We start from the raw sequence: 22,406 nt of genomic DNA on the forward strand, positions 1-22,406 counted from the left end.
TGTCTTTGAAAACCACACAAATACACTTAGTGACAGTGAGGAGGATAAGAAAGTTGTGGCACGTCCATCAAAGCTTCAGGAAGGAACTGAAGGGGCTGCAACACCTATCACCTCTCCAGCTTCTGCCTGACCTCTGGCAGATGAGTTTTGCATTTACAATAAAGGGGAAAAGGTTGAAATCCCTGCCTTGATTGGTGAACTAAAGCCACCACACAAGCTTCCACTGACGGTTATTCAAAACGGGCTTCAAGACATGGAGCTTGATGAGGTAGTTGAGCTTCATCGTGATGACACAGAAAAAATAAAGGATCAGCGTTCGGTGGCTGCAGTTATCACACAGGCCTTTTCTTACATGGTTAAGGCTGGTGTTGAATACGGGTATGTGAGCACTGGTGAAGCATTTATTTTCCTTCACTTCAAAGCCGATGAACCAGGGACTGTTTATTACTATCTTTCAGTTCCTGAGATGGATGTGGGCAAGGAAACTGGATTTACAGGGGAGTTTGAAGGTGATGACAACAAACTACATATGACAGCAGTTGGGCAGGTTCTTGCTTTTACACTCCGAGCAATACAGACTACCCCACATGACCAAAAATGGAAAGAATGGGCCTCAAACCAGTTGAATGTGTGGGTGGTTACGGAAGAAGATTTATATCCGTCAACCCAGGAGGAAGATGAGAGGTCACTCACATCTTACACGCTACGGAAAAGTGCCCAGATCTTTGTCAGGAATAGCCCTGTCCGCACCCGATCACTGGCCGCACGGTCGACCTGCAGACCACCATCTTCATTGCAGAACAGTAGTGGGGATGATGACAACGATCATGAATCTGACCCTGATTCGCTTAGTCAAAGACCTCACCAGCCTGCCGATTTCATGGTTGTTGTACCTCCCCCACCTACCTGGGCATCATCCCACAAGGGCCCCGTCTGTAAGGATGGAACTCGGCAATATTGCACACAGAAGTGCCTGCTTGGTCTCTTGAATGGTGGGCCGCTGGATAGAGCCTGTCCAAATGTCAAAGAACATGGGGCAAATGTTCATAAGATTGACCACCCCACTTTCCTCTCTCTCCTCATGGCACAGATACTACAAGAAATAGTAGATCCGTGGACCGATCCTCTAGGTTGTGAATCACTGCATAGACATGGTTCTCGCGGTGCACTGTTTGAAGTTATCCTTTTTCAATATGGCTACACCCTTATAGGAAAAGGCTTCCCACCGGAGTTTGGCCACTACCTCAGGCATGAAAAAGCACTCTACGACCAGTTGAAGCCAATACAGGGCTTGCATGTCCCTGTATGTCTTGGCACAATTGATGTGTCTAAGCGGCCCATGTTCTACGACGGAATTGCAGACATTCCACACTTCTTACTTCTCGCCCACGCAGGCACTAATGTCTCAGAATGTGATGTTTCAGAAGATCAAATGGTGTCTGCAGCATCAAAGTCGCTGCAGGCCATTCATGCGCTGGGTGTACTCCACCATGATGCAGAGACCTGAAATTTGTTCTGGAGTGAGGAAGGTGAGAATGTGCTAGTTATTGATTTTGAAAGAGCAGAGATTCTTCGTCCTAAATGAGTGCTGCTAGGAAACACGCCACCAAATCAGAAGAGAAAGAGGGGAGGTGAAAGTATGGTCAAAGAAACAAAGGTAGATGTGAGACGGAAGTGGATTGACACCAAGTTTGAGAGAGAGCTGAAGGGGATGGTTGAGTACTTGAATACATATCTCAAGTCTTGATATTATAGGCGTAGACCAAGAGGTCACAGACTTACATGTAAGCTGCTGTCAGAGCAACCTTTTGTCGTCTAACAGATAAAGTGTAGCTGGAGTGGAAGAGGTTCATGTTGTCTGTCTCTTATACCTACTGTTTTATAGCTTGTTTACAGATTGATACTCTTTGCGTTGATGTATTTTCAATTCTATTGTTTTGCCTTCCCTTAACTAGCCTCTACATATATATAATGGCTAAGCGGATCGAATCCTTTTCTAAAGTATACATATATATATGCCTGCTGCTGCAGGAAAGCCGTTAAAGCATGCCATCTCCTTACAGACGACATTGGACCTGGCTATCTATGTCTGCACGACATGGCAACCCTGCAGCTTGGAAGGACGTAAGGCTGCGGGGTTCCGTCCGCGTCCACAGGAAGATCGATGCGCTCCTGAACAAAATCGCCGCGAAGCAGGATGTGTTTAGAGAGCTTGGCGCGGTGAAGAGGGCTGTGGCTGCTGTTTCAGCGCTTGTGGTGGAGCAGCGGGGAGTACCACCAAGGACAACGCAGACGCAGATGCAGACGCACACGGATGTTTTCGAGGCGGAGGGGCGGAGGGAGCTTTGTGGGGTGAGGGAGGATGTTGCGTGTTGCAGGCGTGAGGTTGCTGCTGTTCGGGCTGTGATGGTCAATCAGTGGGTGAGGGCGTTGTCTGGGTTGATTGTAAGGATTCCACCACGGGATCCGGCGTGTGGTGGTGGTGGTGGTGGTGATGGTTCTTGGGAGGATGACTTCCCGGCGACAGTGAGGGACTTTTGGAAGCTGGGGAGGATTGAGAAAAGTATGCTTGTGCTTATCTATATGTGCTATTTTCCTCGGTTATTCTACATGTTTTATTGTCTTGTTTTCTTCCCGCCTTACAGATCATGGAGTGGAGTGGAGATACGATACCCTCATGCGCCTAGCGGAATCCTACACTACCCACATCCCGTGCTAGCAAGACTAGCGACGCATTGAACGCGACGGATCCCAGTCTCGTTCAGTTCCTCACGATACGAGATGCTGCGTCCGAGTATCCGATGCGGTGTCTACGGGCCCTGGCGGCGGTCTGGGGCCTAGCCTTCGACCTCCTTGAGCGGCCACCGGATCTTGTCGTCATACTGGCGAAGTTTCACGGCGAAATTGACTGGATGGTGGTTTTCCCGCTCCCATACGATCTCGTGGGATATTGGAGTGTAGAGGATCCGACTTGTATGTTTCATGTTGATGTGAGATATAGAGAGACACCGGGGGGAGGAAGGGAATATTCAACCGCTCGAATTCCAGCCAACGGACGATAATGTTAATACATATGAATTAGAAGATCAATGCTTTTTCTGATAGATGAATGAATGAACGGTGGGAAATTGACAAATAAATATGTCCATTGGCCGCTAAGAAGAAAGAAAAAATAGATAAGTAATAAAATAAAAAGTCCAATAAATAGTAAGAGAAATAAAAATGAAAAGGAAAAAGGAAACTTGCTATGCAGCTCTATACAGGAAACAAGCAACGAACATAAGGAGGAGAGGAAAGGGAAAAAATAAAACTGGAAAAGAGCACAATCCCATCAGGCCAATTAGACGACGAACGAGAACCCAGTACATTACCCAGAAACCGCTCACATTCACGCCATTTTAATTATCAAGCCCAAAACTCCAGACACGAAAAAGGGGCCCACTAATGCACCACCCAGACGAAAAAGACGCCTTCATGAACCCAGAAACACCAAGCTCTGCGTACACGAACACCGACATGTGATACAACCAACCCCCTTTCATGCCAACCCGTACAAACTCACTCACTAGCCGGAGGAAAGCCATTTCCACCACAACCCATAGTTCCCAGTTCTATAGATGTCCATGCAGCCTCACGCGATAGAGACACGTATGCGCCGCGCCCCAGTTGGACTTAACGCGGAACACGACCTTCTCCACACGCGCGGCCGGCATGTCGATGACAGCATCCAACTCGAAGCGCTGGATGTGATGGTCGCCATGGATGTTGTATTGCCACCGGCCAACGCGGAAGAATGAGGGTCCGAGGAGCGCGTCTTCCGAATACGCTGTCGTCGGCTCGTCCGGATACACCTGCCGGAGGGTGGTGAGGATGGCGTCCCGTAGCCGGGAGGGGAGGAGGTAGTGGAGGGAATGGGAGGGGTGGAGGTGGGCTATTGGCGGGGAACGGAGATAGGGAGGAGTATAGGGTGGTGGGGGGGGACGGCCCGGGGCGGAGGAAGGGGATGAGGGAGGATTTGACGAGCTGGAGCCTGGCGGGTAGGCTGCTGCTGCAGCTGCGGGCTGACGGGCTGTGTACTGGGCCCACAGCTCCATCTCTCGTGGCGCGCTGCCAGGGTCCAAGGTTGCACCTTTGGGGATGTGCTCGACGACCACCTCTTCAGGGACGATCGGTCGTCCGAGAAGAATAGTCAGTTGAGAAACATTGGACCGTGTTGCAGCGCACCAGCATTCTCCGACGCCGTCCCATGGCTGGAGTGCGGCAACCGGTGGGGACCCGCGGGGCACCTTTGCAAGGTACTGACCAATCCGACTAACAAGCCCAGCCGATGTTGACATCGTTGGGCTGGTGAGGTACGGGTCGACCACTGCCCCCATGCCAACCGAGGCGTAATTGACTTTTGGTGGTGCCAGAGGATCCGTCGCTGCCGCAGGAGACCTGCTTAGCGCTTCCTTGAGGTGTGGTAGTCTTCTGTTCCACTCATTTTTCAGAGTGGCGACGTCCTTGGCCATGTCCAACAGTCGCTGGTCGACGTGAGAGGAGAGCTTGTGGAATGCGTCAGCGTACATGGAGGTTGAGTTATCCATTGTAAATGAGGAAGTCGGCCTACATAAGTAGTGGGACATCGTTGTTTGTAGACTGTGTGGAAACGCGCAGGCGTGGTTTCTGCAGAAATAAGCGAGGAATGTCGTGAGGAAAAGACCGATTATGACTAGAATGGCTGATGGAGTTTTGGCAATTCCTGCAAGACGTTTTTGGCTGGAGGTGACATTGGCAGCTGCAGGGGTGGCGGCGACGAAGACAGGAGAGGAGTGTGTAGAGGAACTCGGGGTGTGGTTCGAAGCGGACGACGTAGAAGAAGTTGTTGATTTGGAACGAGGCTCATCACGTAGCTGGTTAAACGCTGGAACAGGTGGGAGCGTCCTTCTGACAGCTGTGGGTGCGGCAGCGCGTGAAGCATCAACTGGGCCTGAGAGATGAGGATTGGCGGGAAATGATTCTTCAAATATAGGACGACGAGTAGGGGGAAAGCTTAGACCGCTAGGTCCCTGCGAGCTGGAAGGTCGGGAACCGTAAGGGTCGCGAAGGTAATAGTTTGGGCGAGTTCCAGTATTGACTTCCCGCGGCAAGGTGCCATGAATGGCACGTTCAGTTGTCCAGCTGATGCTTGCGGAATCGTTGAATGATGGGGTATCAGGGAGGGTGGAGGTATATGCCTCTTCTTCTTCTTGCTTAACATTTTCCGTTTCTTCAGATACTTCACGGAGAGATTCAAGGAGTTGCCCTTCCGGCGTCGGCTGGCGTGAGGCAGCTCTACGAGAACCTGCTCTGCCGCGTGTTGCTGTGGTTCTGCGAGATGGTGTTCTGCGGGAGGCAGGTTCAGGTGCTGGAGACATACTGGAGCGCATAGATAGACTCATTGAGCGAGTCTGGCGCCTTTCGGGACTGGGATTTCTTGGATCTTCAACGCGAGCTAGTTCGCGGTCTTGAGCTTGACGCAAGCCGTCATCGAGGGTATCGACCATCTCGGACAATCCCATAGAAGGATCAACTTCAAGCTGGCGAGGAAGTGCGGGAGTTTTGCTGGAACCGTAAGCGAAGGACTGCTGGGTGCGGACGTCTGGAAGAGATGGATTGCCCAGGTCGGGGTTTGACTGATCAGCCTGAGTAGCAGTTGCAGCGTTCGCAGTAGCGGCTGCTCGAGTTGGACGAGTACTCTGAGCACGGGAGCCCGAACGGAGAGAAGTAGCTCTGCGACCAGTCATTTTTCTTAAAAAATAGATTCAGGAGGAGCTCTATAAATATATGTTTAGGATTTTCAGAGAGCTGATCAATGCAATTGCAATTGTAATCTGAGACACTGTTCTTCTAGGAACGTTGTTTCCACCTGCGTTGCAGAATTAGTAGAGAAAACTTTAGAAGCATATCGAAAGTGTGTCAGGGACTGTTGTAACAGAAGGATTCAAGGGACGCACACCAGAGTATAGTTGAGATGGAGATAGATATTGAAGAGGGAGAGATGGTTGTAAGAGGAATTGCAGTTGTACCCGGCTCGTAGAAGATTGATACTTTCTGGGAAAGGAGAAGAGCAGAGGGATGGCGATGAGAGTGTCTCAACCAGGGAAGAAGGAGGAAATAGATAGATGAGGGAATAATAAAGGGTAATTGGACAAAGAAAAGTCTTTATAAGGCTGCAAAGATGTTTTTTTCCTTCTCTGTTTGGATATAATAAGACCAGCTCAAAGATATCCAGGTAGTGTTCATGCAAGAAAGTGCTTCAAAGAGCAAATACTCTGACGATTGATGCTTCGCAATTTGACGGAGCAATAGGGCAACACAGGAGTAGTTGTTGAATGAACAATGATGGCTGATTGAACTTGATAGAAGTATTTGAAACGGTTCTAATGCTGGGATCATGAATGTGAGTATGAAGAAGAGAGTGACTGAAGGAGAGACGGAGAAGGAGTAGAAAGAAGGAAGAAACGATGAGACGGTTTAAACAAGGAAAAGGAAGAGGAGCGACTGGGCTGGCATAATACCAAAAATAGAATAGAAGTAGCATAGAAAAGAAGCTTGGTCACTCACTTCTTGAATCCGTCGAAGGCTGAATGAATCAATTCAAAGCTTCCCCGCCTGCCGCAAGGAAGAAGTGAAGTTTTTTACTCCCAGGAGGGACGGTCGAGTTGAGCCCCGCAGTAATAGGTGTAGCGTAAATCCAGACAGCTTCACTTTCAAAAGTCCTGGAGAACCAAAGGTCTGTCTTTTGCTAGAAATCGAACTCTACTCGTGGATTTGATAGTGGCTTGGTGATGGTGATATAGGGAAGGCGATCGTAAAGGCCTTTCTGCCCTTATCCTGGCGCGCTCTCCCTTCTTTCATTCACGACGACAAAACAGAACAAGTTCCTCAACCGGCTCCCTCTTCTGCGTAACCAGGTCTGAACCCCTCCTCTTTCTTCGCTTGACGTGATAATTCAGATTGCTATCACCGTATTGCTATGTGAATGGGTCGAACAGAGTCCAGATACGAGAGCAGGAACCCCCCGATGAGCCGGCAAAATTGGGTATCAATCGAGTAGTAGTGCAGAACACCGGGCCAAAAAGTGAATAGAATGGCCCTCCAGCTTTCAATCATTCAATATCAGCCCGGATATCAAAAATCAAAATTTGATATCGCCCGCTAGAGTAGTTTCCAAGGGTAATAATAATCATAATAATATGTAAGAATCAGTAGGAAACGCGCATTTCAAGAGGCATGCGCCTTTTGGGAGACCAAAGAGAACAAGATAACAAACACCCTAAAATAGGCAGAGCAGTGTCATCCCTTTATATATAGATATACACCACTGCCCTTTTCTTTGATCTTTCGCACACACACACACACTCTCTCTCTCTCTCACTCTCTCTGGCGGTCTTTATATACTTGTTTGCCGCGTGCATTTATTTGTATTTGTTGTTGTCCCTTCGTTGTTTTGTCGTTCGCAGGCCGGAGTTTTGTTGTTGCGGACGGACGGAAGCCAGCCGCACTAGGCCAGGTTGGGCTAGATTGTGTAATTTCTATGCTTGTATCATCATTTCCTTGTTAACGCGCGCAAAATATAGGGGATGGTATTTTTCCTTTGATTGCTTGGCTTCTGCTTGCATACTCCGTATATCTCTTTTATTTATTTGCCCATACTATCAAATCATAGGCATACGGATGAGTGTGGCTCTTTGTATATTATATAGTAAAGCGCCATTAGCTTCTGATTATATCCCAGCGGGCCAACCGCAACCGGCCTTTCTACCTACCCTACCTACCACATGTTGATATCAATATGTACATATACATGTACATAGGTAGGCACCCTGATAACCTTTCATAGTATTTTACTCAATGCGAATCTCAAACCACGTTCTTACCACCTAGGCCAAAAAGACCACAAAACGGCTGGCTCGTTTGGTCATGTTCTTCCTTGGTCTGTGAAAAGATGAGTATATCGCTGCGATATATACTCCACACCAGGCCCCGCAGCGCCTGATTATTTAACGTAGGCTTGAAAAGTGGCCGGGGAATTGCACAAACCACATGGTATAACGAGATATTCGAAGTTGCCATACTTGGTAGGAAAGGAGGTCTTCCATTCTTCGCCTTCGTTTATGCGGATCCTATGATAGGCATCCCGGAGATCGATTTTCGAGAATACTTTCGCGCTCGATAAATACATCGATCATTAGAAACACACCTATTCCAGAGCTCCACTCATCGATATCAAGTCAAGAGGAAAATGAAAGAAATGAAAAGACAATGAAGTGAAAGTAAAACTCAAAAGCATGTATGTAAAGTACAGAGTATCCTTGGCGGGGATGTATATGACGGGGATATATCAATTGTAAAAGACTGACTGGGACAGGCACGACCGTATACGGTACATATACAGACTTAGATAAGATAGATAGATGAGCAAAAGCTGTAGATGGGGCGGGTGTCTCGGCGGGATGTTATGATATATACCGGACATCCAACAACTTCAGTATCCTCAACAAGTCCAGATTCCAATCGTGCCATCTCTCCGCCCCTCGGTCAGATACCCGTCCTTAATCCGCACCCGCTCCACAATAGACGCCGCCTTTCCTTCTTCCGCCGCCGTCACGCCCGCGCCGCAGCTCCAGTGTCGCCCTTCCGTCTTGTCATAGACTTTGACGACGTCCTCGCCCGCCGCGGAGACGACGCGACGCGTGTCGAACATCATGCTCGTTATGGGATTGTCGTACGCGTAGGCGTCGTATATGGAGCCAGTTCGGAGGTCCCAGATCTGTTTTAATTTCATATAAAAGTAATTAATTTTTGGAAATGAAAAGGGAAATCACGTGGAAGGCTAAGAAAAAGTCAGGCGGGTTGGCCGCGGCTTGTTTACTTACCCGTATACTCCGGTCCATGCTCCCTGTTACCAAATGCACATCGTCAAATTGCAAGCACGTCACGGGCCCAGTATGTCCCACCAGACTGCGGTGTACCTGTCCGCTACGTAAATCCCACAACCGGACCATCCCGTCTGCTGTCCCGCATGCCAAGGCCGCATCAAAGCATTGTATCGCGCCGACAAAATCCGCTGACGCATCCGGTAGCCGGCCGGTTGGTCGCCACGGATTATCGCTGGAAGATAGCGACGATGCTTGCGCCGCAGCCCAGAGGACATCAAGTGTCTGTACGCAGCGGCCCTTGACCAAATCCCACTGTCGCAGCGTTTTATCTGCCGATCCCGATATGAGCGTGTCGCCGCGGAAGTGGAGGGCCGTGACCTCGTCGACGTGCGCCTCGAGGGAAAAGAGGGGGCAATCTTCCATGCTGGAAGGAGGGGGCGGCGGGGGTGCGGCGGCCGGATCCTCGTACCCTAGCGCATCTTCGTCATCTTCCTCGTGGTTGCCAATGTGATTATCCCGGGGTGCGTATTTTGCACGGCTAAGATCCCATAGTCGGATAGATGCGTCCATGGAGCCCGTTGCGACGAGGTTATCCTCCACTTGCAAGCAACGGACGGAGGCGTGGTGCCCTTCCAAAAATCCCATGCATCGGCCAAGATTTAAATCCCACACTCGGACTGTGTCGTCCAACGCTGCGCTGACCATTGTTCCAAAGGGGACGTCAAAATCGATAGCGGATATCACATCATTATGGGCTTCGAGCTCTCTGATCAACGAGCCTGGCTCGAAATGTTCGTGGAGGATGGGCATGGATCTCTTTCCTAGAAAGGTTGTTCAGATTGATAAATTAGCTTGAATGTGGGGTGTAGGTTAAGGTGGGAAAATGAGGTTGGAAATACTGACTTAACGATTTGTGTTTCCATGTTCTGGGAGATGGTAATTTCTCATAGATGGATTCCGACATAAAAGACGCATCCATGGCCTGCGTGTCAGATGCGACAGAGGGGTCCGTAGCTTCGTTGGTTTTGGGAGTATCTGGTCGTGTGGCCGCTTCCTCCTCCAGGTATTCTAGTTTATTGTCCAATTGAACCACTATTCTCAGATTCATAAGTTAGCTCTTCGATTCCCACCGTAGAAACAACAAAGAACAATGTTGCAGCCTTACAGTCATGTTCCAAATCCGCCTCATCCATCTCAAGCCGGGCAAGGCGGTCTAGCACGATTTTCCGCATGCTTTGCAAATTCGAAATTTTGTTATCTATCTCGTGAATCTCCGCACTACACATATTTTTCCTTATCCCCATCAATTCCAGTCGTCGACTGAAGGTATCCCTGTCCTTCCTTAACGAGGATAATGACGGCGGTAAGGCCCCCGCATTCGATACCGCGGCATCCAACAACTTCTGCCCGCGTGAGCTTCGCCTTCGATGTGACTTCCTGTGTTCCTGCTCATCTTCGGGCATTGAGGCCTGGAAACCTTGAAACAAGGAGTAGGTGCTCCTGTCTTCCGGGATGTTGGCTAGCAAGTCATCTGAGAGAGACGAGATGGCGCGACTTTGGATTTCGGATGTGGATAGTTTCGACCGGACGAGGTCTGTGGGGGTGGTCTGGGCGAGAGAAAACATCCTGCGCTGCATCGACGGGCGACGCAGTTCCTTATGGATCTCATTTACGGCGGAATGGTAGTGTGTTCCGCTGGGAATGTCCTGCATCGGGGCGATGAGATGGCCGGCGGTGGTCGTAACTTTTCGGCCAAAGGCCTCGATATGGCGAGTCTGAGGAGTGGTGTTAGTAAATGAGAACGGAAAGGAAAAGGTTTCGATCATATTATTTTTTCAGTTTTCATTTCCACCTATGGTTTTTTCCCTTACCGTTAAGCCAGTCCCCAGCACAGAGGAAGTCTCCTCGTCGACGCCGGCCGCCGCGGAGGACGCAGATTTGCCGGAAGGCGAGTCATTGCGAGGATACGAGCCGGCCATGGAAGCGCGAGGAGGACGCGGGAGAGAGCCCAACTCCAATGGGAAACCTCAGAGGAGGGGAGAGGATACGTGAAAAGTGTTGCACCGGGACGTGGAGTTTCTGCTGGGGTTCATTCGGTGCATTTGGACATATTTTGATGTTTGAGGAAGGGAGATAGGCTGTATTGTGGTTACAATACGATAAATACACCATGCCGCTTGGGGAAATGCCGAGGCTAGGTGTTTTCAGCGGGCAAGGAGCTGGTGCATACATCAACTGGGGGTGGTTGGGGGCGCGAATAGGCGTTCTGCCGCCCGGAACTTAGTTAAAGATTAGCTAAACCGCGGTTCTATAACAGTTAACTCTCCGTCTGGAAAGGTTGTTGCGAACCAGGGGATCCTAGCATGGAATCTTGCCTTGCATTAAAATAGCGTTCCTTCATGGTAATAAGGCTGGGTTCTGATATATTTAGCTATTATTTGGGAGTTTTGAGATTTATTAGAATTGATTTAACTATTGGACGGCGAATTTATTGGATAACAATGGCCCAGAGGAGGGGGGGCTCGTTGATTTCGAAATATTTATGGCCATCGCCACCCCACCTAAATAACTACTAAATATCATAGGAGTCAATTCATCCCCAAGTGAACAAGAACTGACCTGCACAATCTATTTAGCTACAACACCCCATGCTGGTGCTTCATCAATATCTCCACTCCCCAGCTACACTGTTCTTCTTCGACAATATGGATACCGCCATTGATCTGTCTGATGCCTCCAAGGCGTTGGATCTTGACAACATCAGATTCCAGCTAATGTGAGCTACTCCTCTATTAACAATACAGAGAGACCTAGCAGCAATGAAAATGATCACATATATATCTAAACCAATGAGCCCAGCTAATACAAAACCCCCGTTTCCAGCCGCCTCGAAGATACCATAACCTTCCACCTAATCGAACGCGTCCAATTCCCCCTCAACAAACCCATCTACGTGTCCGGCGGGGTCAAAATCCCAAACTCAGATCTCAGTCTTATGGACTACCTACTCCGAGAACAGGAACGTCTCCAATCGCGCGTGCGCCGCTACCAGTCCCCCGATGAATACCCTTTCTTCCCAGACGTCCTCGAGGAGCCCATCCTCCAACCCATCCAGTACCCCAAGATCCTCCACCCCAACGACGTAAACGTCAACGACGTTATCAAGTCGCGATACGTCAATGAAATCTTGCCCAATACATGTCGGAAATTTGACCGTGAGGACCGTGGCGAGACGCAGGAGAACTACGGCTCCTCGGCAACGTGCGATGTCAATTGCCTGCAAGCGCTGTCGAGACGGATACACTTTGGCAAGTTCGTGGCGGAGTCGAAGTTCCGGATGGATCCTGAGAAGTTTGTGAAATTGATCAAGGCGGGCGATCGGAAGGGGATTGACGAGGCCATTACCAATGCTGCGGTGGAGAAGAAGGTGCTGGAACGGCTAAGGCTTAAGGCGAGGACGTACGGTACGGATCCTGCTGGTCCTGCTACGCCTGATGGGAACAACCAGAAGATTAACGTCGAGGCGGTTGTGGCTATGTATAAGGTTTGTTTTTCGTTATTATCTTTCAATTTTCTCCTCCTATATGCGCTCGACCCTGGGAACTAAAATTGTGCAACAGGATAGCGTGATTCCGATGACGAAGATTGTGGAGGTAGAATATCTAATGCAGCGTCTGAAGGGTACTGAGTGGGAGTAATCATATACAACATGCATGGATATGGAAGCAAAACAGCGAAGAGCTTTAGCACGGCGCAATGGTTTTACGGGACTATCCACGATTTACCGGCAAGATAGAAGGAAACACAAACTATAGGGTTATACGTCATAAACAAATCAACTAATGAATATTTTCTCATTTTATATACTTCTTCTTCTTCTTCAAGAAGACGGGTTTAGATATTCCTTTAAATCTTTCACGGCCGCTTCAAACTTCGCCGCTTCTATTAAAACCAAATGGCCCTGTGGCCGCACGCCATACTCATGAAACGCGCGCTTGGAATCTGACGCCCCTTCCTCCTGTTGTCGGGTATACTCATATCCCCCATAGCATAACGCATGTTTCTGCAACAGCTCATCCTCCGCGTGGAAATAGAACATCTCGTTCTTCTCGTCTGCGCCTTTCTTCTTCTTCTTTTGTGGCCGGTCGTCCTCCTCGTCCAGTTTCGATTTGACTTCTTCGTAAGTCCGTGATAAGATTAGGTAATGTGTAAAGTTGTAGGGTTCATTTTCTTCGAGGGCCCAGGCTATCTCCTCTAGAAGCATGGTGTACATAGGTGGGACGACTTCAGCGGGTATGTTGATTAGTCGTTCTGTTAATATCAGTCCGATCGCAGGGGGTGTTGGTTGCGTTAAGAGGTTGTCTAAGGGGGAGAGTTTGGCAGAGGAGGAGGATTTTCGTTGGATGTAGCTTGTTAGGTCTTTTATAACTGGTACGTCCTGTGTCAATTGAATAAATACATGCGGTTAGCACAACAAGGATTATCGACATATATGAGTCCGTTGGTTTTTTTCAATGCGGTTTCAGAAAACAGTACCTTATGCTGCTGTAGATTCAACACTGTAAGGAAGGCAAATGGATCACCTTCATTGCCATCAACCTTCACTGTCGAGCCTAGCAGTGGTTGCGACAGTATCAGATCGGTCAATTCAGAGAGGTCGAATAGTTGCGCATCGTTGTCTAGTAGCTGGCGGAGCAGATTTCTGAGGCCGTGGAAATCTACTGCTGGTTGTGGATCGAACCACTCGAATTCAACATTCACTATATCCATTTCCTATGGCAGATATCCGGGCTCATTAGTTAGTCAAAAGCCGGTCCAATGCAATTTCGACGAGCGACACCCGAGAGGGGTTTTGGGGGGGGGGGGAAGTAGATACATCTTCGCTGCTGCTATCGTTTTCACCCAAGGCGCGGGTTGTGTTTCCCATCTCCACGTCACCGTCTTTTGATTGCTTTCGCTTGCGCATTATGAGGTAACTGTGTGCTTGAAAATGTATTTGAGAATAAATGTGTCGGGCAGGGCGGGGGTGTTGTTATGAATCTCTATCTTCACTCCACGCATTATTGAAGCCAACAAAATAAAAGTCGAAATGACGATGCGGGTCATTCCAAGCTAGTTCAGCCAGAATAAGTCTAGTGGGCCCCGGTCCCCAACCTTAATGCTGACATCAAGACAAAGACACTTGCAAGAAACTACGGAGTAACTACAGAACATCTTGAAATAACAGGAGTGATGTGCAATAATGAGATATAATGAGATATCATCTTGGGATGAACTCGCATTGTTTACGCCGCTTCATCGCCCTTCATGCTCACAGCTTTCTACCCCGAAGCTGAACGAAACTTGGAAATCCTTTAGGATCATAGGAGAGATCTTCTCCTTTACATATACTGATACTGGAACTAGGTCATTCCCTCAGGGCTTCTCTATGTCTGGTCTAGGGGGCAATGTTTATATTTCTCAGCAAAATGGCACCACACTTCCAACGGTCCACGGGTGACTCCTCATATCTCCCCAACAATACCTAGCCCTACCAAGGTATATAGCCAAACTATGAGCAGTGGAATTGCAGCTAACTATAAACATAAACCTAAGATGTCGCCTCCTTCGAGACTGTCATTGTTTGCTTTCTCTGGTTGACATGAGTCCACGTGAGCTGCCAACTCCAACCCCCCTTCGCTGGTGACATCACCATCCCCTGCTCCTCAAAACCCGGATATCAGAGAGAAAGGATATCTCTTTCCTACACTACATTTATATTGACATTGAATAGGCCCAGCCCATTCTACTATACCTCTTGTACACAATAAACTTGGAGTCTTCTGCCTCGAACATAAATCCGGCCCGCACCGAAATATCGTCGTTTTTTGGACACGCCCCCTTACACCCACTTCTTCATCACGAACCGAACCGCAAGAAAAAAGGCAGAGAGCAGAATAATAGATAACAATGGCGGGAAACTCCAAGGTCGGCAACCCCGGACTTTACGAGGCAGGAGACCAGAGACATTCTCCTCGTTCCGAAGCCATCGAAGCCAAGCGAAACAGAGACCATCCTCCTCCGTCTAGCCGTAGAGGTAGCCGCCATTCAAAAGAACAGCTCCTGTCGAAAAACGGCTCGATGCCCACGGATGAAGAGCTCGCGAAGCATGACCCTACTGCTCCAGTTGAGTCCTTTTTCTTTTCTTTTTCTCCATGTCTTATTCCTTTAATGGCTTCAGAGGTTAGCCCTGGTTTTGAGAGTAGGGGCGTTTGAGTCTAGCTATGTACATGTACAAGGAAGCGGAAGGAAGCGGGGGGTGGGGCTTGATATGGGAGATCTCTTTCAAGGCTTCAAAGCGATGATGCTTCATTATGAAGAGCTTTATTACCCAATTTCATTCTAACCAACGATCTACTGACAATAATAATTGCCATTTCCAGGCGAAGATGCACGGCCATAAACCGTCTCGCGGTGCAGTGATCGATGCACAGCTTCGTGCCGAGGATGAGGAGCGCATGCGTCAAAAAGGCTACAAGTAAAGTGTCGCGGAGACGTGCTTTACTTGAGGGGGTGAGGTTCTTCTTGGAATCACCCGGCTGCATTAGGAGGGAAACGGAAAGCGAGCTAGCGGAGTGTGGGTAGTAGTGGGATATAGTTTCTGTTATGCGTTGGAATTTGCCTGTTCCTGTTTCTGGTTTGATCATGCAAGAGAGATTAGGAACCCGAGAGGATGGGAGTATGGTTGGTGCCAAATTGCGGTTTGGTCTCTGGGGTTTTACCACAGCATTTTATGTAAATTACTAGGTTGAACATGGCTGCCAAATGGGAGACAGCCTGCCAAATCCTCGCCTTACGAGGACCCAGTTGAACGGGGTCGTCAGGCGTACGAAATCATGATCGAGTGTTCTTGCTCTTATCTAAAATGCACAGTTAATACATCCTCATTAGCCTCAGCACTGGCTCAGAGGAGAGAGCTGGGATTAATACAGGTTATGCACTCATTACTGCCCACAGAAACAGTTCAGCACTGCACTGTTAGTAAAAATGTAAAACATGATCATACAATGCAAATGCCTAACAGACCCTGATCGGAGATTTCAGTTCAATGTAAATAAATCAAAGTTTTGATGAGTAGGATGACATCGGCTCTCTCCATACCATACCCGGGTTCGGGCTAGTTAAGGCTCCGGCCGGCTTGGGCCGACCCGACCCAATATTCGCCGGGTGTGTCTTTTTTCGGGCCGAAGTCGACACAACAACCAACCCCGTAACTAGTAGTTATCATACCATACTATACTCCGTACGGGAGTACACACCAACTTCATCTGGGCTATATGTCCATATCGCTCACTCAACAGACGAGAGATCTTGTTTGTGCAACCTACCACCTAGCTTCGCCCGTGTATGTAAGTCAAAAAGACAAAGAAGTAGTTAAAATGGAATTGGCCCTGGGATCTCCTCCAAAACTTTCACATCTAGATATTTTTATCTATTATTTAAGTTAACACAACGTAGATTCAAGGCCAAGCATTGTCATAAATATTCGATTGATATTAAAATTAACCACTTTAGATTTAAATAGGGCTTAGTCATATGCATTAAATGCTGCAGAATCCCGAACATTGAAACTTGGGTCCTCTTGCCTCTCAAGATCTCTAGGAACTATCCCACCACCGCCAAATAAATAGCCGAACCATCGCCGCGGCTGTTCGGGATTCTGGGGAATCGCTGCATAGAAATGAAATTGTCAGTCTCCGTTTCTCTTTTGAGAGAAAAGAATGCTCCTAGTAGAGCATTTCAATCACGAGATAAAATATTGAAGTAGGACTTCTGGTCCTTACCAGAATAGACAACAAGCGATGTGCAAGATGGATATCCGTTACATTGTTTTTTCATAAGATCTACCCATTTGTACCAGGGGTACTGGCGGTAGGCTTCACTATGCCCGTAGAGGATGCGAGCCGGCGATATATCGGAGCCTGGCACCCAGTTATAGGGTGGTTCCATATACACGGGCGAAAATTTCTTGCCAGAGGCACCTCCAGCCAAGGCGGCAAGGGCAGCTGCCAGAAGAGTTGCCACTTTCATTTTTCTTTTAAATGGGAGGATTAGAAGGGGATTGAGGGAGCAGGGTGTGAAAAGTAAAGTAAAAAGTGAAAAAAAAAAAAAAAAAAAAAAAAAAAAAAAAAAAAAAGGGCCTTAAGAGGCCACACACTGTTTATGCAGATAAAGTCAGTAGAGGTTCGGGGGAGAGCGGTTGGCCTCCTTTATATATTCCGATGGCATAGCGAATATACTGGTCGAATCCCCCAAGGTGATGACCGATTTTTGTTGGTTCTCTCCATCGTTTGGGAACGGGGATTAAGTTAGCTCATCGTGGAGCGGAAGGCGGGCGGACCAGCCCTCCCCGAGGTCTGTGATATATCTATCCATGGTAGGTAGGTAGGCATGCATCTGCATCAGAGTTAGCAATCAACATGTCAAACGCAGCTGGACGAGCGCGCGCGCGGATGGGGCCGGGTAGAAGTCATTGCGCGGTTCTTTAAGCAAAGCAAGCCCAAGGTGGAGGGTGGACTTCACGAACGATGCTGAATTATGACTGTTTAAAAGGAGCGTGTTTTGAAGTGCAGAAATTAACAGCGGCAGAAATCAGTGTTGCATCTATGTATTTATCAACCTTTCTGGCACGCAGGCCTGCAACAAATAACGCCCTCAGGACCGCCGTTTAAAAGAGTTTGTTTCTTTACCTCGATCCAAGTTCACAATGTCGTCATTATCATACCAAAAGTATGACTCCATGTCCATTTGCGCTTTCAATCATTGATACGATTATTCACATAAGCTTCTGAAGTCATCTCTCCAAAGCGGGGAAGAGAGAGTTGGGAGCTGCCAAAGAACCACCGTTCCGTTCCCCGTCCCCGCGTCAACGCCTTATATGGAGTTCAGCGGGATTCCGGGGAACTAGGAGCATCTTGCCGTGGTACATTCCAGAGGAGACACAGGAGTTTCCGAGTTGGAGGGATGGATTGAGATTTCAGGGAGACAGAGGCACGAAAGATTCTGGCTCAAAAACATCGGGGCGGGGGGGGGGTCGGTCTGGGGGGGGGGGGGGGATGTTATCGATGATGTACTTTACTACAGTTACATGTAGTAGTTACAGTTAGTTAGTTTAACTTTTAACTAGTTAGTTACATTACTATTTATTATGTCGAAGAAACCAGAATATACATGATCAATTCCGCTTCTTCCTCTCCTCGCTATGCAAACCTATCCTGACGGTAGGTAGTATTTGGCTATAAATCTCTCGAATAAGTATCTGACATATAACCCACCCCCCCCCCCAAGGACTTATTCCCTTCCCCCCTTTTTCCCTCCTCTCTCCTCCAACAACTTCCCCTCCCGCTGATCGCCAATGTGCAATGTTCAATCTCAAGAACCTCAGACAGATCCAGTCCGCCGAAGTCTAATTCGCATCCAACAACCTTGGAAGATGGAACCTTGCTGCGATTGTTCAGTTTGGTCTCGTCGACCCCCGCCGCTAAGAGCCTTAAGAGTTGGTTGGCATGGAATTTGGCTCTGCCATCAGACCAGACCCATCCATTCCCATCCCATCTCGTATGTTATCCACGAATATACCTAAGAGGAATGATGGCGTGTCCACTCCTCTGCTACTCTACTGTGCTCGGCAGCTGTGGCATTATTATTATTGTGATACGCCGTATTAATGGTGTCAGGCCAGGATGTTGGATCACGGACGAAGCCCCTGACCTGAGACCCTGACACCCCTTTTACTTTTCAAAAAAAAAAAAGGTGCGCGCTAGAACAAGGAAAAAGGCCTTTCGATGTCTCTGTCTGTCTCTGTCTCGGCTGCATCTCTTTCTTCTGAAACCAATTAATCAGTCTTGGAAAACCGTTAGTAATGTTATTGCTCGCCTCGGTCTTTCTTTCTTTCTTTTTTTTTCTTTTTTTTTTTTTTTTTTTCTTCCCCTTTACAATTATAAAGTCTTGCCATCCAACACTACCCGTCAGACTCCCTCTCTACCTAGCACCGAGGATCACAGAATCGGGCTCCGTCGCTAGTCCAATCAGTCAGTCCAGTCCCCTGCTAAGTTGTAATTATAAACTAACCTACGTCTATCGCTTATTTGCTCGTCTATTTCGCGCTACCCTGAATTCCTTACGACCCATTCGGGCCCCATTCCTCCTCGCAAGAGCAGCCCAGCTGGATCGGTCCATATGATCGCGGAAAATGGCGACCTCTTCATGTCCACAGCCGCTGAAGGCCCGGCAGATGGATGCCTCTGACGCTTTCCCTACGCCTGCGCCGCGGAAGCGACGCAGAAAAGCTGTCAGCAATGGGGCTGCAGACGACTGCTTTACTTGCGCCAATCGCAGCGTCAAATGCGATCGACGGCGCCCATACTGCACCCAGTGCCTGGGTTTGGGCATGCGGTGCTCCGGCTACAAAACCACCTTGACATGGGGAGTTGGCGTAGCCAGTCGCGGCAAGCTGCGCGGTCTCTCCTGGCCTGTTTGTGGCGCTCTACAAGCTGCCGCGTCTGCGACGGTCGCCGACTCTACTCGACAAGCAGCGGAATCAGAACGCCGTCTTCCTCCCCCTGCGTCGCGGGCGCGTCCGGATGTGAAAGTCACTGCCCGTTCGGCCTCGAAACGCACCCGCCCTGATCAGCTAGCGGCCCGGAAGACCACCACAGTGGCCACTATCGACTCGCTGCAGCACGTCGATGTGACCGTCTCATCATCACCACCTGGCCCCTCCAACCTTGCTACTCATCGCAGTAGCGCACCCACTGAGTCATCTGTCACGCCTACCCAACTGCCCCAGACTGAAGACAAATATCCGCTGCTGGTAAATTCTGCTGCCCCCTTACTATCAAGTCGTCATCATGATAGCACCGCTATTCCTTTCCGAAGTCCCGGGGTCGAATCTGGCCATCCCGGACCTATACCTTTCGTTTCATACATCGATGCGGCAACCACCCAGCCAATACACCCGTCTGCCTCCCAACCGGCCATAAGCAACGCCGACTTCAACTACGTGAGCTCTGGTTTAGCTCCACAATTACAGGAATTCAGCCCAAGGATCGGAGGGAGCCATAGTCATTTGGCAATCTCTCAATTTGAAAGCCTTCCCCCCTGGCCACAGAAGACTCTATACGATGCGAACAGCCAAGGATCGGAAGCAAGACCAGATGTAAACTTTCGTAACAAATCGCCCAAAAGAAGGTCCACACCGCCGGATTACTTTCTGCTCAGTGCGTACCACCAAGAGTCTAATATCCGAAGCCATACGTCGTTTGTTCCGCAACCCGTATCCATGCAGTTCATTGGCCGGACTCCCCGCATGCAATATCTCATCAACTACTATGCAGAGGTCATATCCCCTGTTATCGTCGCCTTTGATAGTCCGGCAAACCCGTACCGCATGTTTATTCTCGAACTTGCCAAGACTAGCGACACTTTACAGCATGCTCTTGCAGCCCTCTCCCTGAGCAACCTCAGACAGCGGAAAGACCACTGGGGCTTATCTGCCAGGAAAACGTTGCCAGCTCGACTGTCCTCGACGGCTCATTATCGTATGGCGGGACAATCTTGCGAGGAAAGATTTGGTAATCTAGGCCTTGAAGAGCAACAGAAGGAAGAGTCATTCCACAAAGCAATGGCAATCACATCACTTAATGCTCAGCTGGCCCATCCCACCCAAAGACTAGCAGACAGCGTTCTAGCCACGGTGCTAGTCCTGTGCCTCTTCCACATGTGCGATACAGGAGTTGCGAAGTTCCGACCACAACTTGCTGGGGTAAAGAAGCTGCTCGCCTTACGACGGAGTGCTAATAGGAATTGCTCCGATCTAGTAAAGTGGTATACACGCATGTTCGTTTGGTTCGACGTGCTGACCGCAACCATCAACAACCGCGATTGCGAACTGAAGGGCGACTACCTGGATATTGCCGCCAGCGGACATGATGATTGGGCGCTTGCGAACCTGGCTGGATGCGATGGATCAATGTTCAAAATAATCGGCCAGCTGAGCCGCCTGAATATGCTAAGCCAGGGCAAAGCCAGCGCGGAGCCTCCTTCCATGAACGAATGGCCCATTGCAACAGCCCCTCCCCCGCCAAACATGCTCCACCATTCCTCCATGCCACCTCCCTTTAACGAAAGCTACGACACCACACACACACCACTCCAACTCCACATGGAAGATACCATTCTAACAGCAGTGACAACAAAAACACCAAGCTCCGACTCCCGCCCAGAGTTCTGGCGGGAATGGCACGCTCTGCGCCACAGGCTCGAAGCATGGACCCTCCAACTACCCGAAGGCCCACGCGCAGCAACGGACTCCTCCACCCTCGCCGGCTCTTTCCCGCACCCCCACATCTCCCCGACAAACCTGTCCGACCTCTCCAACATCTCCGAATCCTTCCGCTACTCCGCCCTCCTCTACCTCGAGCGCCTCGCACACCCAAACCTCCCCTCCGCCCACCCGCGCATCCAGCGCCTCGTCTACATCTCCCTCCACCACATGAGCGCCGTCAAGTCCGACGTCTACCTGCTCTGGCCGCTCTTCGTGACCGGCGCGGAGTGTACGTTGGACCCCCACCGCGCCCTTATTCGCCGCAACTGCTCTGATATCCAGAAGGATTCGGGCTTTTTCAACAATTTCGCCTCGCTGGAGTTGCTGGAGAAGATCTGGGCTGCGGATGCCTCGGGTAGTTTGAAGCCTGCGAAGCAACAGCCGATGGCCTCTGCGGCTCTGAAGCGGAGTAGGTCCCCCAACGATGCGGGTTCGCGATTTGGGGATGGGGAGGAGGTCCTGGAAGGTGGTGAAGCGTTTAAGTGGAGGAGGATTATGGATTTGGAGGGATCGGATGGAGAGTATATTGTTGTTTAAAGTATTTGTGCCAAGCATGTATATGTTTCTTGATTAGCGGATCATTTTTGTCATTTCTTTTTTTGTCTATCCCGTGTAACTCTTTGCCTGGCGGCTTTTTGTGTGACTGTACATTTGTTTCTCATTATGCTCTTGCTTTCCTTCGTTATATACCTCTTCTTGTTCCGTCCTTCTCTCATCAGCATGAGTCAACCTGAAGAATTAGTTGGTAAATAGTAACTTGAACATATCACCACCTCAAGGCAACTAGGTAATCTCCACGACCCACAGTGATCATTATTATTTTAAATACCTGGGTACTTGTATGTACCCTTCTCACTAACCTCCCTAGGCAGCAGTCTCAGGCGAGAAATCCCTTGCTCGAGTTCTAATAAACGGCAAAAACATTTTTACACACACACACACACACACACACACACATATATATATATATATATACTGCCACCTTTTCTGGCTTTGGCAGTTTATTATCAATTCCATATATAGCTATCCCCACTTCCCTATCCGGGTTTATTCTACTCCTATTGCTCAAAATACCTCTGACCTGTTTACAGTTACACGCGGAGTTAAACTTGAAGGATTTGCTTGAATGACAGTTACAC

The 22,406-nt window shown here is 49.1% G+C and overlaps 9 protein-coding genes across 11 annotated transcripts; 5 read left to right on the forward strand and 4 right to left on the reverse strand.

The window, feature by feature from the left end:
* Positions 1-253: 253 nt before the first annotated feature.
* Positions 254-1,507, forward strand: BDCG_16981 (uncharacterized protein; the record flags this gene model as incomplete). Its single annotated transcript, XM_045426154.1, has 1 exon — positions 254-1,507. One exon carries the CDS (start codon positions 254-256, stop codon positions 1,505-1,507), a length of 1,254 nt encoding a protein of 417 aa, XP_045280941.1.
* Positions 1,508-1,766: 259 nt separating this feature from the next.
* Positions 1,767-3,443, forward strand: BDCG_04600 (uncharacterized protein). Its single transcript, XM_045420247.1, has 2 exons — positions 1,767-1,784; positions 2,003-3,443. Exon 2 carries the CDS (start codon positions 2,047-2,049, stop codon positions 2,737-2,739), a length of 693 nt encoding a protein of 230 aa, XP_045276395.1. The 5' UTR covers positions 1,767-1,784; positions 2,003-2,046; the 3' UTR covers positions 2,740-3,443.
* Positions 1,913-7,487, reverse strand: BDCG_04601. 3 transcript variants are annotated; one of them, XM_045420248.1, is made up of 3 exons: positions 6,586-7,487; positions 5,976-6,407; positions 1,913-5,887 (listed from the first exon to the last, which is right to left on the reverse strand). In XM_045420248.1, the coding sequence occupies exon 3, from the start codon at positions 5,763-5,765 to the stop codon at positions 3,612-3,614; it is 2,154 nt and encodes a 717-aa protein (XP_045276396.1). In that variant the 5' UTR covers positions 5,766-5,887; positions 5,976-6,407; positions 6,586-7,487; the 3' UTR covers positions 1,913-3,611. The 3 variants fall into 3 exon arrangements, with proteins under 3 accessions (XP_045276396.1, XP_045280942.1, XP_045280943.1); XM_045420249.1 differs by having other exon boundaries at positions 2,188-5,887; positions 5,976-6,401; XM_045420250.1 differs by lacking the exon at positions 5,976-6,407 and having other exon boundaries at positions 2,188-5,887.
* A 75-nt stretch (positions 7,488-7,562) lies between these two features.
* BDCG_04602 (mitochondrial division protein 1) lies at positions 7,563-11,055 on the reverse strand. The gene is made up of 5 exons (XM_045420251.1): positions 10,775-11,055; positions 10,069-10,678; positions 9,807-9,995; positions 8,901-9,724; positions 7,563-8,794 (listed from the first exon to the last, which is right to left on the reverse strand). Exons 1-5 carry the CDS (start codon positions 10,880-10,882, stop codon positions 8,519-8,521), a joined length of 2,007 nt encoding a protein of 668 aa, XP_045276397.1. The 5' UTR covers positions 10,883-11,055; the 3' UTR covers positions 7,563-8,518.
* Positions 11,056-11,253: 198 nt separating this feature from the next.
* BDCG_04603 (chorismate mutase) lies at positions 11,254-13,407 on the forward strand. The gene is made up of 3 exons (XM_045420252.1): positions 11,254-11,679; positions 11,787-12,447; positions 12,524-13,407. The coding sequence occupies exons 1-3, from the start codon at positions 11,552-11,554 to the stop codon at positions 12,599-12,601; spliced, it is 867 nt and encodes a 288-aa protein (XP_045276398.1). The 5' UTR covers positions 11,254-11,551; the 3' UTR covers positions 12,602-13,407.
* BDCG_04604 (protein bcp1) lies at positions 11,767-13,981 on the reverse strand. Its single transcript, XM_045420253.1, has 3 exons — positions 13,780-13,981; positions 13,440-13,676; positions 11,767-13,341 (listed from the first exon to the last, which is right to left on the reverse strand). The coding sequence occupies exons 1-3, from the start codon at positions 13,867-13,869 to the stop codon at positions 12,784-12,786; spliced, it is 885 nt and encodes a 294-aa protein (XP_045276399.1). The 5' UTR covers positions 13,870-13,981; the 3' UTR covers positions 11,767-12,783.
* Positions 13,919-16,107, forward strand: BDCG_04605 (uncharacterized protein). Its single transcript, XM_045420254.1, has 2 exons — positions 13,919-15,068; positions 15,326-16,107. Exons 1-2 carry the CDS (start codon positions 14,853-14,855, stop codon positions 15,422-15,424), a joined length of 315 nt encoding a protein of 104 aa, XP_045276400.1. The 5' UTR covers positions 13,919-14,852; the 3' UTR covers positions 15,425-16,107.
* Positions 16,107-17,038, reverse strand: BDCG_04606 (uncharacterized protein). The gene is made up of 2 exons (XM_045420255.1): positions 16,727-17,038; positions 16,107-16,613 (listed from the first exon to the last, which is right to left on the reverse strand). The coding sequence occupies exons 1-2, from the start codon at positions 16,971-16,973 to the stop codon at positions 16,471-16,473; spliced, it is 390 nt and encodes a 129-aa protein (XP_045276401.1). The 5' UTR covers positions 16,974-17,038; the 3' UTR covers positions 16,107-16,470.
* A 1,596-nt stretch (positions 17,039-18,634) lies between these two features.
* Positions 18,635-22,127, forward strand: BDCG_04607 (uncharacterized protein). Its single transcript, XM_045420256.1, has one exon. The coding sequence runs from the start codon at positions 19,135-19,137 to the stop codon at positions 21,802-21,804; it is 2,670 nt and encodes an 889-aa protein (XP_045276402.1). The 5' UTR covers positions 18,635-19,134; the 3' UTR covers positions 21,805-22,127.
* Positions 22,128-22,406: the final 279 nt, after the last annotated feature.

The sequence above is a fragment of the Blastomyces dermatitidis genome, assembly GCF_000003525.1.
Source record: "Blastomyces dermatitidis ER-3 genomic scaffold supercont1.4, whole genome shotgun sequence".
Lineage (NCBI taxonomy): Eukaryota > Fungi > Ascomycota > Eurotiomycetes > Onygenales > Ajellomycetaceae > Blastomyces > Blastomyces dermatitidis.

What these genes read in the sequence shown, in the direction of transcription:
- BDCG_04602 (XM_045420251.1), bottom strand. Translation starts at nt 10,882, where the DNA reads ATGGCCGGCTCGTATCCTCGCAATGACTCGCCTTCCGGCAAATCTGCG. An exon ending in GGCGGATTTGGAACATGACT is followed by an intron (nt 9,996 to 10,068) that starts GTAAGGCTGCAA and finishes ATCTGAGAATAG; the next exon opens with TGGTTCAATTGGACAATAAA. An exon ending in ATGGAAACACAAATCGTTAA is followed by an intron (nt 9,725 to 9,806) that starts GTCAGTATTTCC and finishes CAACCTTTCTAG; the next exon opens with GAAAGAGATCCATGCCCATC.
- BDCG_04607 (XM_045420256.1), top strand. Translation starts at nt 19,135, where the DNA reads ATGGCGACCTCTTCATGTCCACAGCCGCTGAAGGCCCGGCAGATGGAT.
- BDCG_04601 (XM_045420248.1), bottom strand. Translation starts at nt 5,765, where the DNA reads ATGACTGGTCGCAGAGCTACTTCTCTCCGTTCGGGCTCCCGTGCTCAG.
- BDCG_04603 (XM_045420252.1), top strand. Translation starts at nt 11,552, where the DNA reads ATGCTGGTGCTTCATCAATATCTCCACTCCCCAGCTACACTGTTCTTC. An exon ending in AACATCAGATTCCAGCTAAT is followed by an intron (nt 11,680 to 11,786) that starts GTGAGCTACTCC and finishes CCCCGTTTCCAG; the next exon opens with CCGCCTCGAAGATACCATAA. An exon ending in CGGTTGTGGCTATGTATAAG is followed by an intron (nt 12,448 to 12,523) that starts GTTTGTTTTTCG and finishes ATTGTGCAACAG; the next exon opens with GATAGCGTGATTCCGATGAC.
- BDCG_04605 (XM_045420254.1), top strand. Translation starts at nt 14,853, where the DNA reads ATGGCGGGAAACTCCAAGGTCGGCAACCCCGGACTTTACGAGGCAGGA. An exon ending in AGCATGACCCTACTGCTCCA is followed by an intron (nt 15,069 to 15,325) that starts GTTGAGTCCTTT and finishes TGCCATTTCCAG; the next exon opens with GCGAAGATGCACGGCCATAA.
- BDCG_04604 (XM_045420253.1), bottom strand. Translation starts at nt 13,869, where the DNA reads ATGCGCAAGCGAAAGCAATCAAAAGACGGTGACGTGGAGATGGGAAAC. An exon ending in ACGATAGCAGCAGCGAAGAT is followed by an intron (nt 13,677 to 13,779) that starts GTATCTACTTCC and finishes TATCTGCCATAG; the next exon opens with GAAATGGATATAGTGAATGT. An exon ending in TGAATCTACAGCAGCATAAG is followed by an intron (nt 13,342 to 13,439) that starts GTACTGTTTTCT and finishes CAATTGACACAG; the next exon opens with GACGTACCAGTTATAAAAGA.
- BDCG_04606 (XM_045420255.1), bottom strand. Translation starts at nt 16,973, where the DNA reads ATGAAAGTGGCAACTCTTCTGGCAGCTGCCCTTGCCGCCTTGGCTGGA. An exon ending in ATCGCTTGTTGTCTATTCTG is followed by an intron (nt 16,614 to 16,726) that starts GTAAGGACCAGA and finishes ATTTCTATGCAG; the next exon opens with CGATTCCCCAGAATCCCGAA.
- BDCG_04600 (XM_045420247.1), top strand. Translation starts at nt 2,047, where the DNA reads ATGCCATCTCCTTACAGACGACATTGGACCTGGCTATCTATGTCTGCA.